We start from the raw sequence: 26867 nt of genomic DNA on the forward strand, positions 1-26867 counted from the left end.
CAAAAACAGCACACAAGGAAGTTATCATACCTTTCTTGGACTTTCCTGTATTTAATAAAAACAAAAGGACAAAGATTTCATTCATTCTAAAGCTTACAAAGGAACAATCGATAAGTTGTGCAAAAACCAAAGACCATTACAACCTCAGGAGTTGGGTTCCTCAACTCTCAACTTTTAACTTTATTTTCAAGATCTTTGTGGGAGTCCCACTGTCAGGGCCTTGAAAATGATACTGATGTGGGAAGGCTTATACTTACACCATCGTCCTTGATGCATCCATTATGAATAGCAGCAAAAAAATGGTGCACTTAAGTTAATTGTGTAGGTAAAAAAATAAATGATAAAGTCTACTAAATTTCAGTTAATCAAAAGGTGCTAGGTACAGTTGTTTATCAAAATCCTAGAGTTTGAATTGCATTTGCTATTTTAACAAAACCAACAGATGCCAGTGAAACAATCCTAAATGAATACAGGATTCATTCCTCCTGATCTCTGTGAGCCACCTGTATGGGCTCTGCTGCCACTTTTACCATGGCAGTGGCTGTGAGAACTACCATCTCTGACCCACTTCTCTAGGTGGGGAACCTGACCCTGGACCTCCAGGACATATCTCCTGGATCGACACAGGTACGATGGTATTCTATTTCCTCAGAAGCTGCCCTATCCTTGCACACACTCTTTCAGCAGAGCCCCATTTCAGAGCTGCAGCAAAGACTGACGCTGCTGTCTTCTCAGGTGCACAGAAGACATATCAGTGAAAGAGAAGCTCACAAAAGATAAATCAAACACAGAAGATTTTGCAGGTTGCACATCCATCATATGACATAAGAAAATTGGCTCAGTTTTCCTTTATGAAACTATCATGAGGAGTCTCATTTGTTGAGGGAGAACAGAGATTAGAAAACAAAGTTGAAGCATTCCTTCAGTTTCATAGTATTTTCACAAGAATCTGCAGACATGATAATGTTAATAGCTCTTCACAGAATTAAATCATTTGTGATCCCACCCTCCATCCTTAGTGCTCAATCTTTCCTTAAATCACTCTAATACAAAAAGCACATGAACATGTGAATGGTTTTAGTTGGTGTCATGGCCAAACCAAGCTTTGACATTTTCAGCCAGTGGAAAAAATACATTTAAAAAGAAGTTTATTAATAGTACAGAAAAATACTTCAACAGAAAATAGACTTGACCCACAGGTTAACAATGATACATGAGAGCTGAAATAGAAAGACTCATTTATGTTTATTATTTATGAATGTTAAGAGATATTTTAGCTTATGAAGAATTATATAAAAAATAGAGAAGGTCAATCAAATTTATTTTATTTAAATATCACCAGTGTAAACATCTCTGATACATATCAACCTTTCCTGAATCTATGGCCTCTTAAATCACTTCTAGTGTGAAGCACTAGTAATAATTTGAAAGCCTTGTTCAAATATATATGTCATATAAACACATACATACATAATCACATGTATTTACAAACTTATTTACATATATGATTATGTGATATATATATATATATTTTTTTCCTTTTTTTTTTCTCTGCTGGTGGGAAATCAGTGATTATCCCTCAGCACCACAAGCAGAGTGGCCAAGCGGTCAAAATTGAATTTCAGGGGCTGGGGTTGTGGCTCAGTGGTAGAGTGCTTGCCTAGCAGGTGTGAGGCACTCAGCACCATAAATAAATACATAAATACATAAATAGGTCCATTGAAAACTTAAAAAAAAATTAAATTTCAGCCTGTTCAGAGGGAGTGGTTTCAATCCCATCAATGCCTGAATGTGTGTGGAGCCAACGCCTGCCATCCCGCCAGCTTTCCCATGTATATCCTGGTCATACTGTCAGGATGTACAGCATTGACCGCATATTGCTGAAGTCATCTGTTTTGTGCCTTTTCCCTCACTAGACTATGCATTTTAAGGCAAGGATGGTCATTTATTTGCATTCTTGGTACCTAGAATTCTTCTGCTCAAATGTTAAGACCATTATAAATCTATCTCAAGGAGAAGCTCACTTCTGGAACTATGTTAGAGTAATTTCTTCCAGCCTCATGAAGACTATTTTACACTCTCATAAACACACAATAATATTACAAAGAAAATATGGGAAGAATCAAAGTCCATCTAAAACAGAGTGACTACATGGTATAAGAGCTTGAGCCTACATTAAAGGCCCAGTGAAATTCTGCTGTGGGCCACCAGTGATCTATGTATGTGTCAACTCAGTGACTTCAGCTCAAGGCTCATTCAACAAAGTGGCTCAGCCACAAACCAGGAGAGTGGTCTTGGTTAAGCACCCTGATCATGTCCCTGGATCTCAGCGGTTTCTTTTCTTTCTACCAATCAAATGAGAAGGTTAGTAATTCTCTAGGGGTCTTCCTGGTTGGAGAGTTCTATTGAATTTATAAAGTACAATGAATATGTTTAAAATGGATCAGCTTTAGGCATAAATAGGAAAAATCATCTTGATGCAATGAGAATATACATATATCCCTCCTCCAAAGTGAAACATTGAAGAGTAATGTAATTCCTCCCTGAGGAATTCTAATTCTAACGTGGTATTTGATTTAAAAGACACTTACCTCTGAGCATCCTCCGAGATTCTGAGTCTTTGGTCATGGTTGCCAGCGAGTGAGGGAGCACACTGCCACAGCTGTTGCTCTGTCCCAGAGGCAGGTGAGCCTGTGGGAACCAGGAGGGTACACTTCAACCAAAATGCACACCAAATGGTTCTTCAGGAAAAGGCCACATCCCTGTTTCCATAGCTCCTGTCTAAATGTGGAGGGCAGAGAGGGTAGGCTCTTGTGTCCTGTTTATCGATGCTAACTGGTACAGGTCAGCTGCTGTCCCTCCCAAGAAGCTCCATGGCAGTCTCAACATCACAGCATATCCTCTGATGGCAGCAATTCCACGAGTGAAGACAGTGGGGAGAAGACACTGTCTGCAAGTTCTTCATGCATAAGGAGCAGAGGGCAGATGCAGGGGCAGGGATGCATGCACATCATGCACAAGGACAGGGAAGATTTACATTTGTTCTAAATGTACCAATTTCCATCTGCCTCTATTATGTGTAGGTTGAAAACTGGAGAAACCTACTGATACTTCACTGGTTTTAGCATTTTCTTTAAAGAGCAAACTCCTTTATGTAAATAACATACATCTGAGATACCAATTTATAAAATAAATCAAAACACAGATAGTCTGCTTAAGGGCAGGAGAAGGGTCCAAAGTCTTTTCCACTAAGGAAGCCCTTCTCATTTGTCACTTCTTCTGTTTCTTCAATGACCCCTTGGACACATCAGCAGTATGAGAGGGAGGGTGCAGGTGTCAGAACAAACAGGTTCACATTCTGGCTCCACAAAGTAAGTCACTTAGCTTCATTACACTTCAAGTTATCCATACACACAACTGGAATAATTATTAATAAGAACCCCTTTTTATAGTATATTGCTGGGTTTTAAAATGAGACAGTTGACAAAAATAAGTTAATCCCAAGGTCAGGAACTTAGAAATAACCCAATAAATATTTGGTGCTATTATTCCTGAAACCCAGAGCTTCTCATTACTAAATCTGGGATGCAGATTTGAGTGTCCATCATGGGAGTAGAAGTCAGCCACACCACCTGTACTGTGGTGACAGGGAAGATCCTGGACCATGTTCTTTTACCCTAGAAAGTACAATTTCAAATATCCTCTGAACAGGATAGAAAAGCTGATTTAGTGGTGATGTCTGCTGAACAAGCACATTTAATGGTTTATTATTTAGCACTGTTCTTAAAGGCCTTTGAACATCAGTGAATATAAGGAGAAGACTCACGGATTGTGAAGCCCGTGGCTCTTCCGTGTCCTACCTTTGGGGTGGAGCTTCTCCCCATTGTAGCACTGCTGAAATGTGGGGAGATGGAAGGTGTGGTTTTCTTTCGAGGCAAAGTGTCACTCAGATAGAGGCCTTCTTTATGCTGTTTTTTCCTTTCTTCCAGACTTCTAAAGTGCTTTAAATGCAAATGTAAAGCAAAATAGCAAAACTTGACTAACTGAAACAGATCACTAAAAAAATGAAGAATTATGCATTTAAAAAGAAGTTTTGGAATTTAACACAGATTTTTTTTTTAATTATTGAACTTATCCTTGTGTTCATTAACAGATTTGGGATAGCGTTTGATAAGATAATAAACACTGGAAGAATTTGTAACTGATCCCAGAACACATTTTACAAATCCACCTTTTACTTCTATAGTGCTTGCTACTTTGAGGCCTCAGGACAAGTTATGAATTATTATGATGGCTACCACTTGGATGGCAGGGACAGCCAGTGGCCAGAGCAAGTAAGCAGTTTCTTCCCTGGTCTGTTCAGATGGGTCTTTGTGATGGACAGATCCCAAAGTGAGGGGGACAGGAAAGGGGAGGATGAAGAGAAAGAATGAACAATTGGAAGGTGTTTGAAAGTGGTAATAAGTTCAGTCACATAAACACACTATAAATCCATATAAAGATCCATATAAGGTTTCTTCTACGTTATTCTTATATTTTAAAAGATCTTGGCCAAAGAGATCTTACAGTAGTAATCCTGCATAATTAAAAATCCTACAGTAACTCCTTCCTTCCCCCACCCTTCTTTCTTTTCCCCTAGATTTCTAAGGCAAGACTGTGTCAATCTGAAATTTATCCACATTTTTCTTGGCCTCCTCCCCCAGATGTCTTCAATAGTAACGTGATTTCTTAGTTAAAGTTTCTTTAGGTTTGATCATTTTAATACTGTGTTCAAGCTTTTGAAATATATAAAAATGAATGAATGCCAATTATGACAAATTTTAACTTTACAATTATCTATTTATAGTTGCTAAAATCTACTAAAAGTGTACTGTGTGCCAGGTTAACTGCTCTACATGCCTTATCTCATTCAACTCATAACATTCCTGTGAGGCAGGTTCTGCATACTTGTTTTACAAATGAAGAATTTGGGAGGCAGAGAGGTTCAGTAAACTTGCCCAAGGTCACATAGCTGAAAAGTGGCAGAACTAGAATTCATGGCCAGGTAGTTCACATTTTAATAATAAAACTTCATGGTTTGGTTAATGCATGCTCTACATTTTTGTTAGATGACATCAGAACACTTCAATCTTTTTTATTGCTATGACCAAATGTCACAAATGCCAAAATTCAAAACTTCTCAATATCTCATAATGGTAGTTTTATAAAATAATAATTAGGTAACAAAAGCCCTTGAAAACATAATCTAACTGATATTTGGCAGAAAACAACAGGTTACTGTGATTGTTTTGCTACCAGAGACGTCTTTTAACCTGAATGAAACTATTAATGCAATAAACATAACATCAAAATTGGAGGCATTTAGTTCTTCATTCTTCCTTCTATGTATCACTTGTTTTGATCCACTCTTTTCATCAACTCTTTTTATTATTTTTATTGGTGCATTATAATTATATATAATAATGGGATTCATTATGCTATATTCATACATGCACATAACATAATTTGATCAATCTCTTTCCTGGTACCTTCCGTTTCCTTCTCTCCTCCCTCTCCCAGATCTGCTTGCTCTGCTCTACTGACTTCCCTTCTATTATTGGTGAAATGATTTCTCTCATATTAGAGAAAGAGGGGGCTGGGAGGGAGGGAGGGAGAGAAGGAAGGAGGGAGGGGGAGAGAGAGAGAGGGAAGAGAAAAGAGAATTTATTTATAAAAGGAGGGGGGACCTCATTAAAATACAAGGGAGACGAAGAGAGTAGAGGAAGGGGGTCTAGAGGAAGGGAGAAGAGAGAGCATGGGGAAGTCTTGGGGAACAAATCTACCAAATTATGCTGTGCCCACGTATCATCACACTACAATGAATCCCATGTCTACATATAGTTATAATGCATCAGTTCTTTTTTATATCAATTTAGGAGACAGTACCCTGAAGGAAGTGAGGCAATACAGGATACAGTCTTTAACAAATGCTGATAGTAAAGGAATGTAAGGAAATGTAAGGACTTGGCATAACAAACCAGGGCTCCTGTACTTTGAGGAACTAATGATTAAATAGTTGAGATGGAGTCTTGAAATAGATTTTTAAAAAATAACTAAGAATTAATTTACATGTACACATACTAAAATGAATGCAATATAATAATAAATTGTTTATTTAAAAATATGCTCAATAAAAACTGGGTTTTCTATGGACCAAATGCTCTACTGTGATGTGACCTTGGACAAGATGCTTAGCTATTTAAGCCTCAATTCCCTAAATTCAAGACAGATATAAATCTTATTTCAATGCATTGTTAGAAGGCTCAAGAGATATTTATAAAGTGCTTAGCAAATTTTGGTATATAGCAAGGGGATGAATTCTATATGGTTTCAATAATACATACTAAAAACATTTGGTGTTGGCAATACAACTATTATATGATGGATTTTATGGAAATACCTATTAGCATCTTGAGAAAGACCTAGAAAAGTTGTAATATATGAAATGGGAAGTGAAATACAAAGATGTAAAATTTGCTAGTTGTGGATGAATAAGATCTCAAAGCTTTATAATAATCCCAACACCCTTAGAACATACAAAAAAAATCTAAGATAAAAGCAGAGAAGTATGAATCCTCTTTTGGAAAAGTGGAAGAAAGATTCCACATAAGTAACTTTGTCATCAAGGTCAAATTCCCACACCCTAAATACTAGTCCCTAATTACCTGTGGTTCCTGCTGCTGTTGCCTTCTGTGTTTCTTAGCTGGTAGAGGAGGAGGTGTGTCATTTAAAGGGAAAGGATCAACAGGTGGAGCCATGACTTCGGGCCAAGGGGTTGATGAAGGTTGAATGACAGGATGAGGAGAAAGAGTGGAAGGAAACATAAATCCAGAACAGACAGGTGGTCTTTGCTTTATAGGAGAAAGAAAATGTATACATGTGTCCACATGAAATGAAAGGAAAAAGACAAAGAAATGAAATTGATAATCTGTTCTGTTTTGTTATAAGTTAATCAAGAAGTCACACATGATGGACAGTCTCTTTCAATTCAGAGTCTTGTTAAAAATCCCACACTACAAACAAGCATCTTGAATCCTTAGAGGGCATTGTAGTTTACTATTATGGGATACTCCCAAGAATGCTTTAAAAAGGTATAACATTAAAAAATATTCAGATTGCAAAACAAAATAAAAAAAAAAAGAGTCAAACTGAAAAGGTGATTCAAACCAACAATTGTAGAACGACTTCTTAGTTTCTAAGAATACTAGACTGGGTTAGAGTGCTAAGGCATTGAGCTCATTTGTTTGACATTACTTCTTCTAGTCTCCCCCTCCGCACCCCCCGGACCTCATATTTCATGGTTTCTAGCATTTTCTGTGGTGGAGGAAAACTCCCAAATCAGTACATTTTATTAACTTAACATTGCTCTGGCCCTCTGATCAAATAGACATGTATCTGTCACACACACTTTCATTTTGCTTATTCTCAGTTAACCGTGGGTTAATTTTTGACATGAGGAAAAGCAGTGAATGAATGAAATGTCATGCCAACACACCTCCGTACTCTGTGGCTGGCTCACCGGCACAGCTGAGGCGGGCTCAGTGACAACAGCATCAGCATCAGCAGGGAACTGAGTGGAAGGGGACAGATTCGTGGAATTGCCACATGGCTCATTAATTTCACTTACACTGAGATAGCCCTAAAAGGAGGAATTCAGAAATTAGACACACAGAAAGCAAAAGCGGAGGCATGCGAGAGTATTAATGTTCCCAGTACAATGGAGTTAGCTGAGAGCGGCACAGCCAGCTATCTGGGTACGATCAAATGTTTCATCAAGGAAATAATCAGCAATTAAAATGGAATTATGGTGTTTTAATCTTGACAAATGGCATTGCAAACATTAAACAGAAATTTTCTGGTGAAATCAGAATGACTGTATTATCAATAACCCAACACCTTCAAATTCAAAATATCCAGAGGCATCAGGATTCATTCTGTGGATGGAATGAGGTTGTCACTACACATACATTGAAAGAATCACACATCAAAAAATCTGAGATACAAAATTGATAATGCAATCACTCACTGCCTGATTCAAGAGCCTTTTCCACAAATCTTTACTCTTAATATTGAACCTCCTTAGTTCCTGATGAACCTGCTGTTTCCTGATGAGTTAGAGGGTCATAAAAGTGGGCTGAGGGATACTGGGTTTACACTAAGAAAAGACTTATAAAACAGTAATTCATTTGTAATGGAATTTAACTTTTGAGCATCTCAATCACATGAGAATAAAAAGGACACTATCTTCTCATTCAAGTGAATACAGATACACACGGACACACAAACACACACATACAACTCTAAGGTAGAGTTGCAACTGGAGGGTGTTTCAATTCAAGGTAGTTTCTCCAGCTCTCAGTTCTATCCCTAGGACAGAGAATTTCCAGTTACTTTCAAACTCAATAATTCAGTTTTGATTGGACTGAAAGAAGATATATGAATCAAACTTTCTGAAAAATCAGAACTCCTGAATTTTTATTTGTGGAAAAGGCACCTGTAAATTATCATGTAAAGGAATTACACAGAGCACTTATGATTTTTGCCATACCAATAAAACAATCTGAGAAAAGAATAAAGCATAAAATAACACTCCTTTAAAAGCAAGTTAAATTTAACACTCAGTGTCTTCTATTAACCCATCAATCCTTTCAAAAACTGACTCTAGAAAAGATATGGCATTGTGATGTGATGCTGTTGAAACGAAAAGTCCAGGAAGGAAATCAAAGTTTTTACAGAGAACTTATAGTTACAACGAAGTGGAAAAAACTAGAATTGACTTTTTATAATTTGGATCTATCAAAGTCTTCCACTTCAGAAAGAGCCAGGTTGTAAGATTAAACAGAAGAAAGGAAGTAGTCAACAAAGTTGTCAAATTCCATTTTGCCTGTGATAATGAATCAAAAAGAAAATTAACAACATGGAGCTATTCTTCTGCTCAGTTGATAGAGTGTTTCAAAGCCAAGATATAATTCAATTCAATACAATTCATTGCTTCAAAAATGTATGCTGCTTGTCAAAAGCACTTTTTAAGGAGTTAGGTTATAAATATCACTTCTCAAAAGTAAAAAATAAGGAGAGGGGGGAGAGGGAGGGGGGAGAGGGAGGGAGGGAGGGAGGGAGGGAGAGAGAATATGAGTATGAAAGAGAATGCAAAAAGACAGTAAAAAAAATCAAAACAGAAGTCAAGTTTGCTTAGTAGATAAAAGAGGAAACAGCTGCTCAATAAGCACTAGTGGCAGAGATGCCCCAAATAATCAAAAACCAAATGTATGTTTGAAACCATGGTCTGCAGAAAAGAAAAAAAAAAAGACCAATTCATTAGTAGAAAAGGAAAAATTTTATTCTTCTATTGATAGATAAAGTATTGAACCTACTTAATTCATTTGGATGACACAGACCTTCAAACTCACAATGCCCAGGTCAAACTCCAAATCTTCCCTCCTAAACCTACTCTTTCTCCAGAATTTACTCTTTCAGGAAAAGGTACTCACCATCGACCTCACTATTCAAGATGCAATTGGCATCTCTCCTGACACTTCCCTTTATTTACTTCATCCGTACACATAATCTATCAGCAAGAACTTTCAGTTCTACCTCTAAATATATACTAATCCAATTCATTTTCTCCACCTTTCTGCTGTTGCTCTAGTTGAAGCCCCACCATCTCCAGGCTACACAACTGCAATCATCTTCACGCTAGCATCCCTGCCTCTCCTCAACTCCTCATGATCCAGTATTCACTAGCAGCCCAGAGTGATCTTTAACATAATGTCACCTCCCTTCTTAAAGCCACTTGAGGAGTTCCCATCACACCTAAGATAAGTTGCATTTCACCAACATGACTCATAAGGCCTGTTCCTGACCACCTCCTTGACATTATCTTATGCCACTACACTCCATTTACAAACCACCCTTTGTTCATCGAACCTGCCAGTTCCATGTTCTGAATAATGGAGACAAACTGTAAAAATAATAGTCTGATGAAATATTTTTTAAAAAAATGCTTCTGAAGTACACACTCACACTTTTATTGTGTTGAGCAATTTACTTCATACACCTACAAAAAAAAAATCTTTTGTCTAGAAACTCCTAACTCTGCTGTCTTTTGATAAGTAACTTATAAACAAAAGCAAATTTTTTTGGTTATGCAAAATTTTATGTAGAAGCTAACCTTTTCCTGAGCTTGTAAATGCAAATAAAAGAAAATGATTTCTTTCTCAGTCAGCATTATAATTTTCCAAATCAGAGCTAAAATATTCTACCCATGAGACAGTGTAGCTTTATAAGAGGACATTTGGGAAAGAGAAGTTTTGGGGACTAGGGAACAATAGATTAGGGATAAATACAGCCTACTGTAAACAAAGGTTCCCAATTCAGGGAAGGAAACAGCAGAAAACATGTGGTGGGGGAAAGAGCTCAAGAAAAGAAAGAAAGCAAACAATCTTCTTAAATGTTTGGGGACATTTTTTTGTATAAAACTGCAGAGAAAGAGAAGTAAAGAAAGGGGAAGGAGATTGAAAGGAGGAAAGAGAAGAAGGGAAGACTCATCTTGGTCTAGATCCTAAAAATTTCAAAACTCCAAGTTACTCCACAATGTCAATTCCAAGCAAACTACACACACACACACACACACACACACACACACACACGCTCACACACACTCACGCTCGTGCACAGTGAATTGGACATAAAGATTATCCCTGGAATTCTCAAAGCACAAATGATGAGAGGCAGGAAAACCATCCAAGCACTGGGTGTTCGTTTACATCTCTTAGGTTAGTAATATTTTTGCTCCTCTGCCTGTCACACAACACTGAGGCACAGCTCCTCTTTTCTAAGTGGACAGGAAGAATCATGGCTTACCTCTTTGAGCGTACTGGGGTTAACAGGAAACCCTTTTCCCCCAGAAAGGCTGGAGTATTTCTTTTCCAAATTACAAAGATTTTCCTTTTCCTGAAGGAACACAAAATTTGTTAAGCACAGAGTTGACCTTGGGTGCTACAGAAGCACAGAGACTGCGCGAGAGATGAACATCAGAATCCTGCATGCTCCTCCCATTTCCACCTCCCCTCCTCACACTCAGTCAGAACTTCCTGTTAGTATATATCTCACCTTCTGCTAGCTACATGATGCCTGAGTTGTTTTCAATTATATTTAGTTCTATAACCTTCCATTCAGGATTAATTTTACAAAGTGTAAGCATATTTAAAAAAATAAGTCGGGTGTTCTAGTTGGACCAAAAATGGAGGGAGGAACACCAGAGGGCCTCTCAGTCCTTGTCTTTTGTATATTTTCTAAAATCATTTTTTTATCCTCCTAAGTAAAAGGTAATAGTGTACCTTCAGGTGATGTAGCATCACAATCCACAGATAGGTTTTATTTTGGAAACCTTATGGTGTTAGCTTTTGAAGTTGGGTCTATGATCCATTTAAATTAATCCAGTATTAAACAAACTTTAGGAAAACTATTTATGGGTCACATTAGTTTTGGTGGTATGATTTCCATACAGTGAAATACACAACTGTTAAGAAAATAATTTGATTGATGGGAGGGAAAAGAAAGGGATGTGGGGATAGAAAAGATGTAGAATGAGACAGACATTATTACTGTATGTATATATGTGACTACATGACCAATATGATTCTGCAACATGTACACTCAGAAAAATGAGACGTTATACCCACCTATGTATGATATATCAAAGTGCATAAATGCATTCTACTGTCATGTATAACTAACTAAAACAAATTAAAAAATAAAAAAATAATTTGATGGCTTCTAACAAATGGATCATCATAACTAAGATAAAGAGCATTTCCATTACCCAGATGTTTTCTTATGCCCCCTTCCAGTCAACCCTACCCATGAGCAAGCACTCTTCCAATTCCCATAGCCTTACACTAATTCTGCCTGTTCTTCAACGTGACATAAATGAGCCACACTGTATGCATGCTTCTGTACTGCCCTCTTTTTCTCTGTGATGTTGTAGCAATGGTAGTTCACTCCTGTGTATTGGTGAGGAGTTCTTTATCTGTGCCCCTCTGGATAGCTACTTACTTTGTTTCTAGTTTCAGTTTAATATATAAAAAAAGTTACTTCAAAAAGTCTTGATACATTTTCTTGGTAAATATATGTTTTTATTTTTAGTATGTAAATAGCTAGGAGTAGAATGGCTGGGTCAAAGGGTGGGTGTATAGTAAAAGTTATAAAATAAACTTTCAAGGAGTTCTCTGAAAAGGCTGTATATTTCACACTCATATCAACAATGCCTCAAAGTTCCAGTTGCTTCATGTCCTTGCCAACATGTGAAAGCTTCACTTTTTTCACCTAAGTCATATTAGGTGGTGCAAGATGGAACCACATTGTTGTTTAAATTTATATTTCCTTGATAACTAATGATGAACACTTTTCAATGAGACTTACTGGCTCTAAGTATATATTCTTTTGTGAAGTGCCTATTTAAGACTTTTGCCTGCTTTTTTTTAAAGTATTGATGTTTATTCTTTATTATTGAGTTGTAGGAGTTTTAGCATATTCTAGATTCAAGTCCTTTGTCATTTCCTGTAAGAAATCTTTGCTTTCACCAGATCATGAAGATATATTTGTATTCTCATGCCATCTTCTGGAATCTTTATCATGTTAATTTTTTGTTCTTAAGTCTGTCATCTCTCTTGAATTAATTTATATATGTGATATGAGGATACGATGTTTATTTTTTTCCATGGTTACCCAGGTGATCCAGCATAATTTGTTGCAAAGACTTCCTTTTCCTATTGAATTATCTTGGAAACTTTGTGAAAAATCAATAGACTGTATAATATGGTCCTATTTCTGTACTCTAGGGTCAGTTCCATTGATCTATATGAATATCTGGATGTCTGCACTATATACTATCTTAAATACTGTAGCTTTATAGTAAACCTTGAAATCAGGTAGTAAAAATTCTCCAACTTTGTTCCTCTTGTTCTAAACTGCTTTGGCTATTCTAGGCTCCTTGCATTTTCATATATAGCCAATTTTCACATCAGTGGTTGTTACATTCTTTACTGTTGCCACAAACATTAAATTGGTTAAGTACTGAACCACTGTTCCTTCAGGAAATCCAGGGTTAAGTTCCTATGAGCCTCTGGTCACATTTTCATAAACTGATCAATACATAACTTTGTTTTATGTGTGTCTCTGTTTGAACACACTTTCTATAGTATATGTCCTTGATGAATTAACATTTAACAAAATTCAACAGCATTATTATGTAACTCATGCAAGCGAAACACCTAACGTGTGTATTTTCTCTACAAGACACAGTAGCCTTCTTGCCCTTAGGAATACTAGAAGCACTTTAACATTATGCTTGGGAGCCATTTGAAACAGCAAAATCACCAACTAAAAGCAAAAAAAAAAAAAAAAAAAGGGGGGGAAATCACAGCCCTAAGTGGTCTACTAGGAGGACACTTGTTTACAATATGAGAACTGGAAGGGTGAGATTGGATGCTGCCTCGTTCAGCCCTGGCTGGGAATGTGCATGTTAGGTGATTCAAAACTTCCACTGGTCTGTGTATGTCTATGAATGACTGCAAAAGGACTACAAGTATAGATTTTGGGATTACAAATACATTTTAACAAAAAAGGTAAAATGTGGAATCCATGAAATGATGGATTTGTATATGTGATATGAGGATAAATATTAATCCCAGTTTGTCAAAAAATACCTGTTGGAATTTGATTTGGATTAAAATGTCTATAGGCTATTTTAGAAAAAACAAAAATATTAATACTTATGGTCTATGTGTTTTACAATCCAATTCTCTTTTCTGTATTTCTAATGAGAAACTGTCATATCTGTGATTGTGCTTACCCCTTTTTAAAGACCTACCACTTAGAAATTTTTTTTCTTTGCTCTTTTTTTTCCCTAAAACATCAACAGCTACTTAAATACATATGATGCTAATTTGTTATACCTTTGAATATTTGCACAAAAGGTAAAGTGGTCGTAGGGAAGCTGATGGCAACAGAGTTTACCCCCACAAAGCAGGGAAGGGGATTGGGATGGAAAAGTCTCCATTTATAGATTTCTAGCTGCTGAAAGACAGGAGGACAGTGTCAGGAACCCGTGAGCTCTGCATAGACACCCCCGGCAGATTCATACCAGAATCATGGATCTTAGGGACTTTCTGAACTAGACAGGAATGTTCATTTCTTGTAGGTAGGAATGTGAAGTCACAGTACAGCCTCTTTCCCTAATTCTCATTCTGGATTTAGTCTTCCTCCTGTATCCCATTCTAGGTCCATCTGATATTTCCATGAGCCAAAACATTATTTTCCTAGGTAGTGGCCTGCATGCTTGGCTCAACCTTGAGACTGGACCCATCAACTTTTATGTTTGTTGAAATTACACTAGGAACCATGTCAGAAAATCAAGACACAGGTTGCTTTTAACTGAGTTTAGCTGAAGGACTCCCTTTGTCACTTTAGGTCCTGGGACAAACAAGGACATGGTTCCTTTTTTGAGGATGATTTTGCTACTCCTCTAACCAAGTCACCTGGGGTGTCTAATAACCCAACTAAAGCCAATCTAACTCCAATGTGACATTTTCCAGGAAGACACATGCACAAATAATTGGAGTTCAAAACATTAGTGTAGCTGAGCCACAATATTTGACAGCAGTGAAAAGAATATTTTCCCTTAAATCTACCCTAAACTTGTGTTAGAATACATTTTAACTATTTGATGGAAAATGTGATTTTTTTTTTTTTTTAAGAAAAGAAAATAAGGAAAAGTAAAGATTTTCTGCTGAATTTTAACCATGCAAAGGATTGGCTTACTAGTGTGGAAAATTAAATAAAACTGTACACAAAAATCTTCCTTAATTCTGAAGGCTTTCACTTTTAAAGGGCATTTACTTAGAAAGAGGTAACCTTCCCTGAGTTGGAAGCTCTGTTATAACCAGTGCTGAACAGGAAATACTTACTCTTTGTAGCATCATTATTAAATTATTCTTTTCTTTTACAAAATGGTCTTGTTCTCTCTGAGCCTGCTGAACAATGTGATTGGCTTGTTTTTTCAGTGCAGAAATTTTTTCCTATAGGAAAGAAGATCATCATAGAAAGGTGCCCATTAGACATTCCAAGGTTTGCCAGTCTGTAGTGGGAAAGGGGGAGAAGGCCTTTACAATTGAAATAATGGTGACCACATTTGAGTAGGTGATAGGCAGTTGGTATTACCCAGAGACAAGGAGGCATTTACTTTGACCTGCCAAGTTCAATGTCTTTCTTAAGGTTAATACAGTTCAAGTGATTTAAATTCTATTTGAAGAGTCCAGAAATCAACAGGAAATCTTGATTTAGACTATCAATTAATTTTTAACATCATTTGGGAAGATGACTGATTGGGAAAAGATAACAATGGCATTTCTTATTTAAACTGAGTTGGAGAAGTCACTTTTTCATCCTTCCCTCAATTTTATCCTTCAGTGTTATCAGGTTAGAGTTCTGGGGCGAAGTTCTGAATTTTGGAATAGAAACTAAATTCTGGACAGGACAGCTAAGTGTTGGGTGGAGTTAGTAGTAATCTGCATAGTATTCGACTGAACCGTTTCTAACAATAAATAAGCTATCTGCCAGTTTGGGGAACTATTTAGCAATGGAAACAGAAAATTCCAAATTAAACTTTGTTCATGGAATTATTCTGAATTTAGTTACTGTGCTTTAAATAGGAAGTAATTTAAAACAAATATCTGAATTCCTGATTTTCTAGACTTGGTTTTTACATAAAGATAAAATTGGGTATTATTCATGAATACATCCACAACATTATGTAATGATGACTGTAACGTGTTCAGAGCCCCATTTACCATATATATGGCAGGCTCCATATATGCTAAATATGATGGGATTAAACACACAAAGATATTCAGATACAAAGACACACACATACCATAGCTATATGAATGCTATTTTCTGTCACACAGGAGGAATATATCTTGATTTTTCACATTAAACATCACCTGGGAAAGGTACCTTTCTAGTGACTATGTTCCGCTGATATTCAGCCACTTCACGCAGGAGCTGTTGGGTCAAGTTCTCCTTTTCCTCATCCAGACGGCTTTCATGCTCAAGCTGTTGGAATTCTAGGTCTTCAAAGTGTTTGCTTTCAACATCCAACAGGTCAGCATCCTTTGGAGAAAAGGGAATGAAAAGATGACACACCAGAATGGCTGCAACCTTCTTAATATTAAGAAACGATTATGAAAAGTCATAGTCCAAGATAACTTTAGATTATAACATGGACCAGGGTTAGAATACGATGATCCTCTCATTTGGAGTTGAACTCCAGAGCAGTGCCTCTACAGTGGAACTGAAGGGGACACCACAGGAAAGCGCAGCATTTACTTTACCTTCTGTTTTAGATTGCTCCATGCTTTAGAAATTCTTGCTTTAAATCTACTAAGCAGCTTTAAAATGGATAGTGAAGTATAAAAAGAATTCAACAAATAACCTAAACATTATCTGCAGATCAAAGGTAAGCTATAGTTTCTCAAGCAAATTCTTCTTCTTTTTTTTCCCCCACAATTTTTATATAAGGTTTTAGTATGGAGATTAAATAATTCAAAATTCATCAAAATTCAGGCCAGAATTCTCTAAGCAGGATTCATATACCCAAAATGCACACAGCACAATGCAGTGGAATGTGAGGAGTTTTATTTTCTTTGCTTAATAAATATTTTCTAAAATTCATACCAGTAGAATAGTACATATACACAATTTTAAACTTATACTTTGAGCATGCATTATTTCCTTTCCTCTTTTGCAGTCAAATATATAAATACATTTATAATATAGGTTAAATGTTTTATATATGTAGGGTATGCATGCTCAAATAATTTTTCTGGAGGAATAAGCAATCAAAATCATTTGGATATGGATTCTGGGTGATAATGATGTACTATTATAGGTCCAGTAATTGTGAGCCATTGAACCATTTTGGTGGGGAATACTGATAATGGAGGAGGCTGTGCATGTGTGGGGAAGGGGCTTATGGGAAATCTCTTTATCTTCTGTTCAATTTTGCTATGAACCTACAACTGCTCTAAAAAAATTCTATTAAAAATTTGGAGATCAAATTTTCAAAGTAGCCTTTTATAAATCCATTAAAATCACATAATTTTTTTTTAAACGGTTAAGAGTAGAACAAAAGCTTTCATCAGGCACAAGTTCAACTCAAAAAGTTAAGCACTACTACTTTAAGAATAATCTTTAAGACATTTAAAGAAAATCAACATGAAAATCAGATGGCTTTAAATAGGAATTCTTCAATCTATGAGATACTTGAAGACAGGAATGCTATTAGTGTATCTGCATTCATGCAAGAGATCACTACACATTGTATAAAATATTCTCCAATACACTTTTTAAAATAAATTTTAAAACACCCATTTAATTTTGGAGTCTCTGATAGAATAATAAAAGTGTTATGTGTAGATGAATTTTTTAAAAATAAAAATTTTAAATAATCTATGGGCAAAAGGAAGAGGTAGCTGGGCTATGTGGCTCTTAGCTCTACATAGCTAAAATAATCAGGGCATTTCATTATGTTTGAAACCTTAAAGGGAACTGGAAAATAATTGTATGGTAAATTAGTTCTACTTTTTAAGTAATGACAAATTAGGGTTTTTAGTCAAATGGAAAATATTTCTATCTTCTGCAATGAATTATATTCTAGCGATGATTCATAGAAGGGCTATTAGCTACCATGCAATTACAGTCAACACTATAGCAACAGACTGTGTGTTCTCCAATTTTAAGAGCAGGAAAAACACAATTTGAAGAATATATTCAGCATTTCTTACACTTCTTTACATTTTATTTGGCCAAAAAGAATGTGGTCTTGATTTGAAGTTTTTGGTTGACATTTGCTGTTTATCAGACATTTCAAGTTTATAACTTCTAAATGAATGAATTAATGAAGGAAACTAAAAAAATAACAGACAACTCAAGTGTTACATGTTGTAACAAAATATCCACAGTCTTGAAATAGTGGACCAGCTTATATATTTTCTTATATAGGCATACACACTCAAGTTTTCCAGGTCTTTCATTTAAGCTTAGTTTGTGGTTAAAGAGTACTGAGATAAAAAAAATTTAAACACTTTTTTGGTTTATAAATAATCTTCATCAGAAGTGGGCATATGGCTCACAATACACACATGTACTCTATGTAAGGCCTTCACCTACTCCACAACTGGTTAGCGTGAAGGCCACAGACTCACTAATTTATCTGTAGTAAATATCTGTAGCAAATATTTAAACCATTGCATAAAAATTATAGCACACTAGGTTGGAAAGCTGGAAATTAGGCCAAGCTCAGCACTTGGACTCTGTGGTGTAATCATCTAACCAAGCCATCTAAATCATTCAAACACGTGTCTATAAACTTTGACTTTGAAAGAAAAACTATTTGTAAGGGGAATAAAAACTTTTAAAAGATTTTAGATAAGAATAAGAATTCAAAGAATGGAATTTGGGGGCCAGGACTAGTTTAACTGAGACAGAATAATATATACAGGAAGCTCAAAGTACTTGAAAAGTTGAATGAAAATTTTAACTATAAACTTTAGTCACTAAAAGGACATTATAAATCTCTATTGACTGGCAAGCTCTGGGGGCCAGCATAAAAGGAACTAAAACAACCGCAAGAAAGAAAATTCTGTGCAATTCCTTTTTTTAAAAAATTTTTTTCCAGTAACTTTTTTTTTGGATAATTTATTTAACAGAAGTATGTATACAAGATCTTTGTGTTTTCTTTGCCTAATGGAAGAAAAAGAAGAGAATAGATGTGGTATGGCCAGGAGTAATTGTAGAAACAACCTCATGGTGGCTTAAGGCCAACACTGGACGCAAACATAAATGGGGCTCATTTTGTTAACCTTTCTCCATCTTCTGCTTAAAAGTCAAATATTTTACATGCTTTTAAAATATGAAAAAGACAATAGTTCAACCTCCTCTTTCTTATACCGAGATACTAAGCCTATAGAGATTGAATGGCTTTTCTAAGACTGAAGGATAAACTGATTTTAAAGCCAGTGATAGGGTTAAGTGTTTTTCCTAATTGTGGAGATCACTGGGTAGAGTTTAAAAACAAAATCAGGAGACCAAAATCAACAATTCAGTCGAGAAATATCAAAAGTAGAGGTACATTGCCCCTTCCATGTATCTGTCACCTCCTTTTTACAGCAGGCCCTATCCTGGCAAATGACAGAGTCACTTTTAACATCAGCTTTCTTTTCCACACTGCCAATATCCCGGGATTGGTGAGCCCATACTGACTGCATGCCAGTCATAGGCTATGATGACAACACCAACTGAAAACCATATTTTGACTCTAAAGCAATGACTCAGAGGTACAAAACCCAGTTGTAAGTCCAAAATGTTGCATGCACAAGATCATTCCATCATTACAGCTTAAGTATTCAAGAGAACATGAAGTTTAAGGAAATGATTTTCTTTCTGTTCATGTACTTTTATGCTATGTGACTTGCCACCTAATGAAGTTAATCATAATCAAATAAGTTTCATGACATCTGGTTTAAATGCCTTTGGAAAAACTTGGTAATGAAATGGTATTCTGAAGATTCAAAGTCTAAAGGGAAGTAAGTGTGATACCACAGAAAGTTCTTAATATAAATGGGCTTCTTATGAAATAAGTAAGGTTTTACTGATTGAGTCAAGGGTCTGGTGAAGAGTTATGCTAGTCATCATCCCTGGAAAACAGAATTAGTAAACCTCAATATCAGTGGTAGATATGACAGTCAGTCATCTCTGCTAAGGAAAGGAGTCTTGATGATAAGAATTTTATACTCTGCTTGGAGAGGAAAGGGAAAGAGTCTTTGCTTTCAGTTAATGGAACAGACTGTCTGCGTTATTTCCTTTCCTCTTTTGCAGTCAAAATTCTTAGAACACATGCAAATTTATGAATTCTTCTTCAAAATCTAGATCATGCATACAGTAATTATTTAAATTAAACTGGGTCCAGGTTATTAATAGAACCTATCAGCTTCTATTAGAAGCAACATTTATAAAGAATACAAATAATAAAAGGGCAACTAGAGGAAAGAAAGGACAAAATATAAAAGTACAATGCTGACCTTAAATGAAAAATTACAATGACTGCATAAAATCATTAGCCTTAAGGGAGTTGAAAAACAGTAAACAAATGTAAGATTCAGGTTTCCCACCTCTTCTGTTAAGTGGGATAAACAAAACAATTACCAACTGAAATACTTTTATAAATACTAGTCTTCTCCAATCGTTTTTATCACAAAATTTCCAGAGAATTGTGACACCAAGAGACAACAAGTTTTATCTTCTTATAGCAAATTCATCTTTACTAAAATGAGTAAAGAGGAAGACACAATTGTCACAACTGTCTTTGATTCAATACTGAAAGAAATAAATATTAAAATTATTACGCTGATGTTTAACTTATCTACATTGGATATTTTACTAAGATGCTCTCAACCTCTGCAATACATTAGTTTTAATTGTGATTTTTCATTATCCAGTTATGTTCTCAGATGTATCAGTGTTTTTGTACTAGAGGTCATCTTGAAATTTTTCAAAAGGGTGTCAACTGACATTTTAACTCGGCTCATTGACAAGAAGGGACAAACAAAACAAATGAACTAGCCTCATTTTTTGACTCATGAAATCATAAATTGTTACTCACTTAGGACAAATTACTATTATATGACTCCTTTAGAGGAGCGAGACTTTTAATAACAGCTGCTCCAGGATCAAAGTTGGTTTGGGCTGCTGTTCAGAAGAAACAAACTCAGTTGTCAAGCAAGTATAAAATACTAAGTGGCTGTGTCCGTGTTTATAAAATTATCCACCTAGGAAGCTTCCTTTGCAGAATAGAAACAGCATGGTTGTGTTAAACACTGCAAACATTCAGGATAGGAGAATTTGTAGAAATTCTGGAAAACAGAATTAGTAGACCTCAATATCAGTGGTAGAAGCTACCACAGTCAGCCATCTCTGACTGTGGTAGTTCAGGTTATTCAACCTGAGAAAATTTAAGTAGTAATAAGTATTTTGAAAAATAGGATGCTTGTATAAGAAGATGCTGAGGGCATTCCTAATGCCCTGTGTCTTGATTCTTGGTGTTTGACTGTTGTAATCATGCTAATGAGTTCCATGTTACTAATCAGCAGGAAGAAATAGAAAAGCAAAGCAATGGAAAGAGGTGAAGGGCAGATCAGAATAAAATAATTTGGGGAGAGAACATAAAATCCACTAAGAAAAAAAAATCAAGGAAAAATAGTACAATACATCAGAAGGGGCAAGGGAGATGCTAGCTGATTTAAACGCTGCAATTTTGGTGTCGGTCCTAAATCAGGAATGAGTTTTCTTTAGTTACAAAAAACAAATCCAGAAATGCTTGTGCATTATAAATTAGAAGAAAGATTCTAATAGGGAATATTTTAACTGATTAGTATGGAATAATATTTACTGTTAGCATGCATATTCCTATTTTAAAAGTATATAATGACTAGAGCTAAGAATTTATCCTATGTAAAGTAGGAAGCCATAGGTAAATGGAACTTAATTAGGAGGGAAAAAAAGAAAAAAAGAAAAACAATGGGTGCATTCCTGTTTGCTACTGACCCTCTTCAGTTGTTGTTGTAACTGTTCCCTCATGGACTCAGGACAATTGTCCAGCTGGGTCTTCTGCTCGGAGTAAAGCTCCTGAAGCCTCTCTAGTTTTTCCCTTTCAGCATCAAGCTTTACCTTCTCCTGAAGTTCAGAAATCAGAAAATAGAATAGAAATTACCTTCATACCCCAAGCAGGGTGTTAGCAAACATTTCCAAGAATAACAAACATACACAAACTCTAGATATTCTATGAATGTAGAAACACAGCTTGTTAGTGATTACAATAAAGGGATATAAGTGGAAGTTAAGACAAGGGGACCCAGATTGTGCATTCTCCAAACAGCCCATTTAATTGGGTATTGACAATGACCCACCCTTCCTTCCTTCCCTCCTTCCTGCCACCCTGTTACAAAAGCAGGGAAGCAATAGTTAAGATTGAATGTTGGTCCATGGCCAACAAAGTACAAAAGAAATGCCAACCAAATTCAGAAGCTAGCCTTGCAAAAATCACTTGTCAGGGAATAGACAAGAAAAAGCGGGCCTTTATTTACACCAAAGTACTATCCCATGGTTCTATTTGCTCAAGGCATTTATTTGCTAAGCAAGTCCTAGAAATACGTTCTCAGGTCAAAGTCTCGCTATGTGCACTAGTTGATACCGGGGTCATCTGTTATAGTTCTAGCTATTTGAAAAGCTTTAGAAGCTTAAGCAATTAAAAAATCTTATCTCAGGGATAGCATCCAATTCAGGGTTTGAGAGAGCTGGTACAAATGTAACACTGACAAAATAGCAAGGGGAAGGGTTAGGAGGCAGTTTGGACACAGCACAACTGTGACATTGTGGAAACATAGACTTCCTTAAAATGAATGGCATAAAAACGAAACATGAAAAACACAAACTGTGAAATAAAGGAGAGACACCAGGAGAAATAAGAGCAGAACAAGAAGGTAACACTAAATCCCTGCCAAGCCACACATGCCAAAGTGACCCTAGGCACACTCCAGGATATAACAGGTCCATACTGTAGCACCATGCTTATCCTGACTTGGTGCCCAACCCTTAAACGGAAAAATAAAACTTCAATTCTTTTAGTGCCAGTCTTGTCAACTTGTGATGCTCTGAACACTTTAAAGCAAATTTTAGGCATGAGTCTCTCCATGTGTAACTCTTTCATTCCAAAGTAAAGCATTTTATGCAGCACTATGATGATTTTATGACCACCTCACTTTCCTTATGTTCCCTCTATAGAAACTGGTAGAAAGAAAACTAGCTTCTGAACATATCACAGAGGAAATTTTTAAAGGATAAAGTTCTAAAATAGCCCTATCAAATTATCCCTACTCTGATTTCTTAATCCAAATAGTCATGATTTCCTGTTAGCACACATTTGAATTCTTGACAATGAATCTAAAACTGTATGACACTCAATACCTATACTAGTTCACTTAAGCCTCCATTTTTGACTTAATTTTAAAATTTCCAGATTATTTGAAGAATATTTATTTAAGTTGCAGTTTTTCTCCCCAAATAATTAAGTCCAGAAATAATAAACTTGAGAATTCTGCTTCATATATAAATAAAAAATGATTCTACAACAATTTAAACCGTCTACAAAGAAAGTTTGTCCAATTTTTAATGGGAAGTTTGTTCAGTGTGCACACCTATTGAGCAAGAGCTGGAGAACGCAAAGGTTAAGTTAATGGGAAAAAAAGAATTCCAAAAAGTTAATCCATAGGAAAACTGAATATAGTAGTACCTCAATGTAATCATTTAGCCTTTGGTTTCAGAATTGTTTTCCTCTAAATAAAACCAACAATACAGAATACCTGTTGACTTCTGGCTAAGAAAATGTATTATTTTCTCTATATATGGACCAAAGATTGCACTCTTACACAAGAGAATTTTATCCCCAAAGAGTCCTATTTCTAAATATGGTATCATCAGATTTTGCCACAATTTAAATTCTAAACAGGAAATTTAAAAATAAATAATCATCACAATTAAAATCATAGGTGGAAAGTCCTAAAGTTCTGTTTACAGAAAACATTGATGCAGTATTAGAACTATGGAAAGCCACTGCCCTAAAACATGATCTCAAACCTTGAAGAAATTACCAAAGTAGCTCTCTGAGGCTTTCATTTTTTTAAATCATTAAAAATGAACACAAATAAACAACTAATAAAAAAAATACCTCATGTTTACACAGTGCCTTCCTTCTGAGGTGCTCAAAGCGTTTCGCAATCCCATACAAGGGGGCAGTTAAGAGAATTATGCAAGCAAGCACCATGAGGGCCTTCGGCAGCTTCTCTGTGGTTTTTCACTAATGCTGTGACCAGCACCTGGTCTCAGAGCAAAAGCTCAGTGGGGCCAAAGTGAGGGCAAAGGAAGTGAAAGGGGAAGGATGCGAGAAGGACTAGTGGCAGGTGGGCTGCGTCATAAATCACAGAGGACCACAGAGGTGAGATTATCCCTGTGAGAGCCAGAAGTGGAATAACTTCCAGCCAGAAGGAAATTGATATTCCTCTCTTCTATTTATCATGCAGGAAGTTTTCAAAGGAAAATTAGCTGGAGGCAAACATTTAATTAGAGGAGAAACATCACTATCTTTAGTGAAGGTAAAAGACATGGATTATAGATAGCATTGGATGGTTTAGGGATTCTTGATTTTTACACATAAAATATTAAGACTGAGTGTTCTTCTCTTTCTCCAGATTATAACTGGTAAACTCACCTAACCCAACTACTATAGATGCAACTATAGATGAAATTTTTCAAACATCAAAGTAGGAGAGAACATCATTTTTTTTTTTTCCAAGATTCAAAAGTGTACGTTCAGGAAATAAGTGAATTTAAATGCATTTTTAGTGAATTTAAATGCATTTTTATTAAATTTAAAAAATTTCACTTTGTTGAAGAAATATAAGGAATTGGAGTACTCTGGAACAATACAGATGTACAAGGGGACACTTACAAAACAGGAATAGAAATGGACTTCCCTAGAGACAAACTGCTTTTATTTTTTTTGCCTTGCCTTGTCTTCCTGATGTACTGGCAAGTCCAGCTGGATCACAAACTTATTGTGAGATTCTGCCTATTTTGTATATTTAAGACTAATATTCCTAAAGTTCTATAGCTATGCATGGCCAATGATAAATTACTCAGGGATAAATTAAAGTATAAACCAGTATGTAAAATGGTTATATACAGTTGTCCCTAAGTGTCTTTAAGGAATTTTAATTTCTGGGATTCCCAAGGATACCAAAATCTGTGAAGGCTCAAGTTCTTTATATAAAGTATCATAAAATTTGCATATAACCTATATATAAATCTTTCTATATACCTTAAACCATCCCTAAATTGCTTATAACACCTAATACAATGTAAATGCTATATAAATTGCTATTATCCTGCCTTGTTTAGGGAATAATGAAAAGTATATACATGCTCAGTATGGATTTCTTTTTTTAATATTTTTGATACTTGGTTAGTTGAACTGGTGAATGCAGAATCCAAGCAAACAGATGGCTCACTGTGCTTGCTTTCATAGTGATATGTCTGTTCATTTATTCGACAAAGATTAAAAGAAGAACAGAGGCAGAGAAAGGAGGAAATTTTAGCATTCTCCTTATATTGCACAGTCCTATTAGATTTGTGATTCCCAACCCTGACTGCACACTAGAATAACCTGAGGTTTTACATACACAACGTTCCAGGCACCTGTATTGATTGGGTCACAAATATGGAGCATAAAGACTGTCACAAGCATTCTAAAAATCTTTCCAAGTTTAACACCAGGTAGCCAGATTGAGAACTACTGACAGCCACCAGAGATTATGTGAGTGACACGGCAATTATGACTTGATTTTTTTTTTTTTAATGTTGACACAAGACATTAATTCAAGATCCATCAAAAATTGTTCTTAGTGCCTAGGGCCATTTCTTCATAGTATAAAAGCCCTTTATTGCAAGTAGTACTCCAACTGTAAATTGTTTTACATTCAAATTAAATGCAGCTAGTAAATCAAGAGATGATAGGTTTCAAGTTCAGATGCAGAGTGCCTGCCTGATGTAATAATTAGGAGTGGTTATAAGTTTACCCTAAATAATTTGAACTTATATCCAAGAATTGCCAATAATCTTGAATGAATAAATGTCCAAGGCTCATCACAGGATTATTTATTTTGCCAGATATTTGGGTTAGAAGATAATAAATAAGTTTTCTCTCTTCTCAGTAGTATTCTTGAAGGAAGAAACTAAAATTTAACTTTCTGGCTCTCTGTGAATTCCAATGCTACACCCACACAAAATTCCTTAATACCAACGTAATAATCATTTTATCATATCTAAGCATGAAATACTAAGCAGATGGTTCAAGGTTATCCTGAAAAGAGGCTTAACTTATTAGCTTGAAGGACTGCCAGGTAAAAGAGAGGACACCTCTCACTGAATTTGAATTTCAGATGAATAAGAAATGATCTTTTAATGTAAATATGTTCCAAATATTGCCTGGGACATACATATAAAAAAATCTTATTTTCTGTTTATCTAAAATTGAAAAATAACTGTGCTTCCTGTTCATGAAACTCTGACTTAGGTTGGGAACAGATGCAGCAATGTGTTAAAATTTGTAGTCCCTAAGTCATTATTTTTAGGGAAAGTCAACCCAAAGTCCTCTCCATATACCTAATAGTCTCTTTTCTTTAAGTTATTAAAACTTGTGGAAGGCAGACATCCCCATAGCTTCAAAGATGAGTCATCTATTTTAGATCTGTAAGTACTAATCTGATTTTTTTTCCCGTTTTTTCAGTGCTGGGGATCAAGCTCATAGCCTCACACATATTAGGCAGATGCTCTACCACTGAGATACAATCATAGCCCTAAAACTTTTTTCCCACAATTTTTAAAATTGGTGAATTATAATTGTACATAATGGTGGGATTTATTGTTACTCATTCATACATGTACACAATATAGCAATATAATTTGGCCAATATCTTTCACCAGTATTTTCCCTTTTTCTCTCATGCTGACTTTAATTCTTTAGGATTAATACTGAGGAGTGGTATAGCTTGGTCATATAATGGTTCCAGGCCTAATCTTTTAAGGGACCACCATACTGATTTCCATAGTGGTTGTACTTTTACAATCCCACCAACAGTGTAAAATATTACTTATTC

The 26867-nt window shown here is 35.8% G+C and overlaps 1 protein-coding gene across 15 annotated transcripts in view; it reads right to left on the reverse strand.

Annotated features, from left to right (window-relative positions):
• Window positions 1-26867, reverse strand: part of Phldb2 (pleckstrin homology like domain family B member 2) — a 105148-nt gene that overhangs the window by 19262 nt on the left and 59019 nt on the right. For 4 of the 15 annotated variants that reach the window (XM_076869073.2, XM_076869072.2, XM_076869071.2 and 1 more), the window contains exons 6-13: window positions 21703-21831; window positions 16057-16212; window positions 15009-15119; window positions 10903-10992; window positions 7535-7678; window positions 6705-6890; window positions 3861-4001; window positions 2592-2691 (exon numbers count right to left, since the gene is read on the reverse strand). In XM_076869073.2, coding sequence (XP_076725188.2) covers window positions 2592-2691; window positions 3861-4001; window positions 6705-6890; window positions 7535-7678; window positions 10903-10992; window positions 15009-15119; window positions 16057-16212; window positions 21703-21831 — 1057 coding nt within the window. The remainder of the gene's footprint in view (window positions 1-2591; window positions 2692-3860; window positions 4002-6704; window positions 6891-7534; window positions 7679-10902; window positions 10993-15008; window positions 15120-16056; window positions 16213-21702; window positions 21832-26867) is intronic. The other 11 variants (XM_076869079.2, XM_076869078.2, XM_076869083.2 and 8 more) reach the window with 9 other exon arrangements.

Source organism: Callospermophilus lateralis, chromosome 10, assembly GCF_048772815.1.
Source record: "Callospermophilus lateralis isolate mCalLat2 chromosome 10, mCalLat2.hap1, whole genome shotgun sequence".
Lineage (NCBI taxonomy): Eukaryota > Metazoa > Chordata > Mammalia > Rodentia > Sciuridae > Callospermophilus > Callospermophilus lateralis.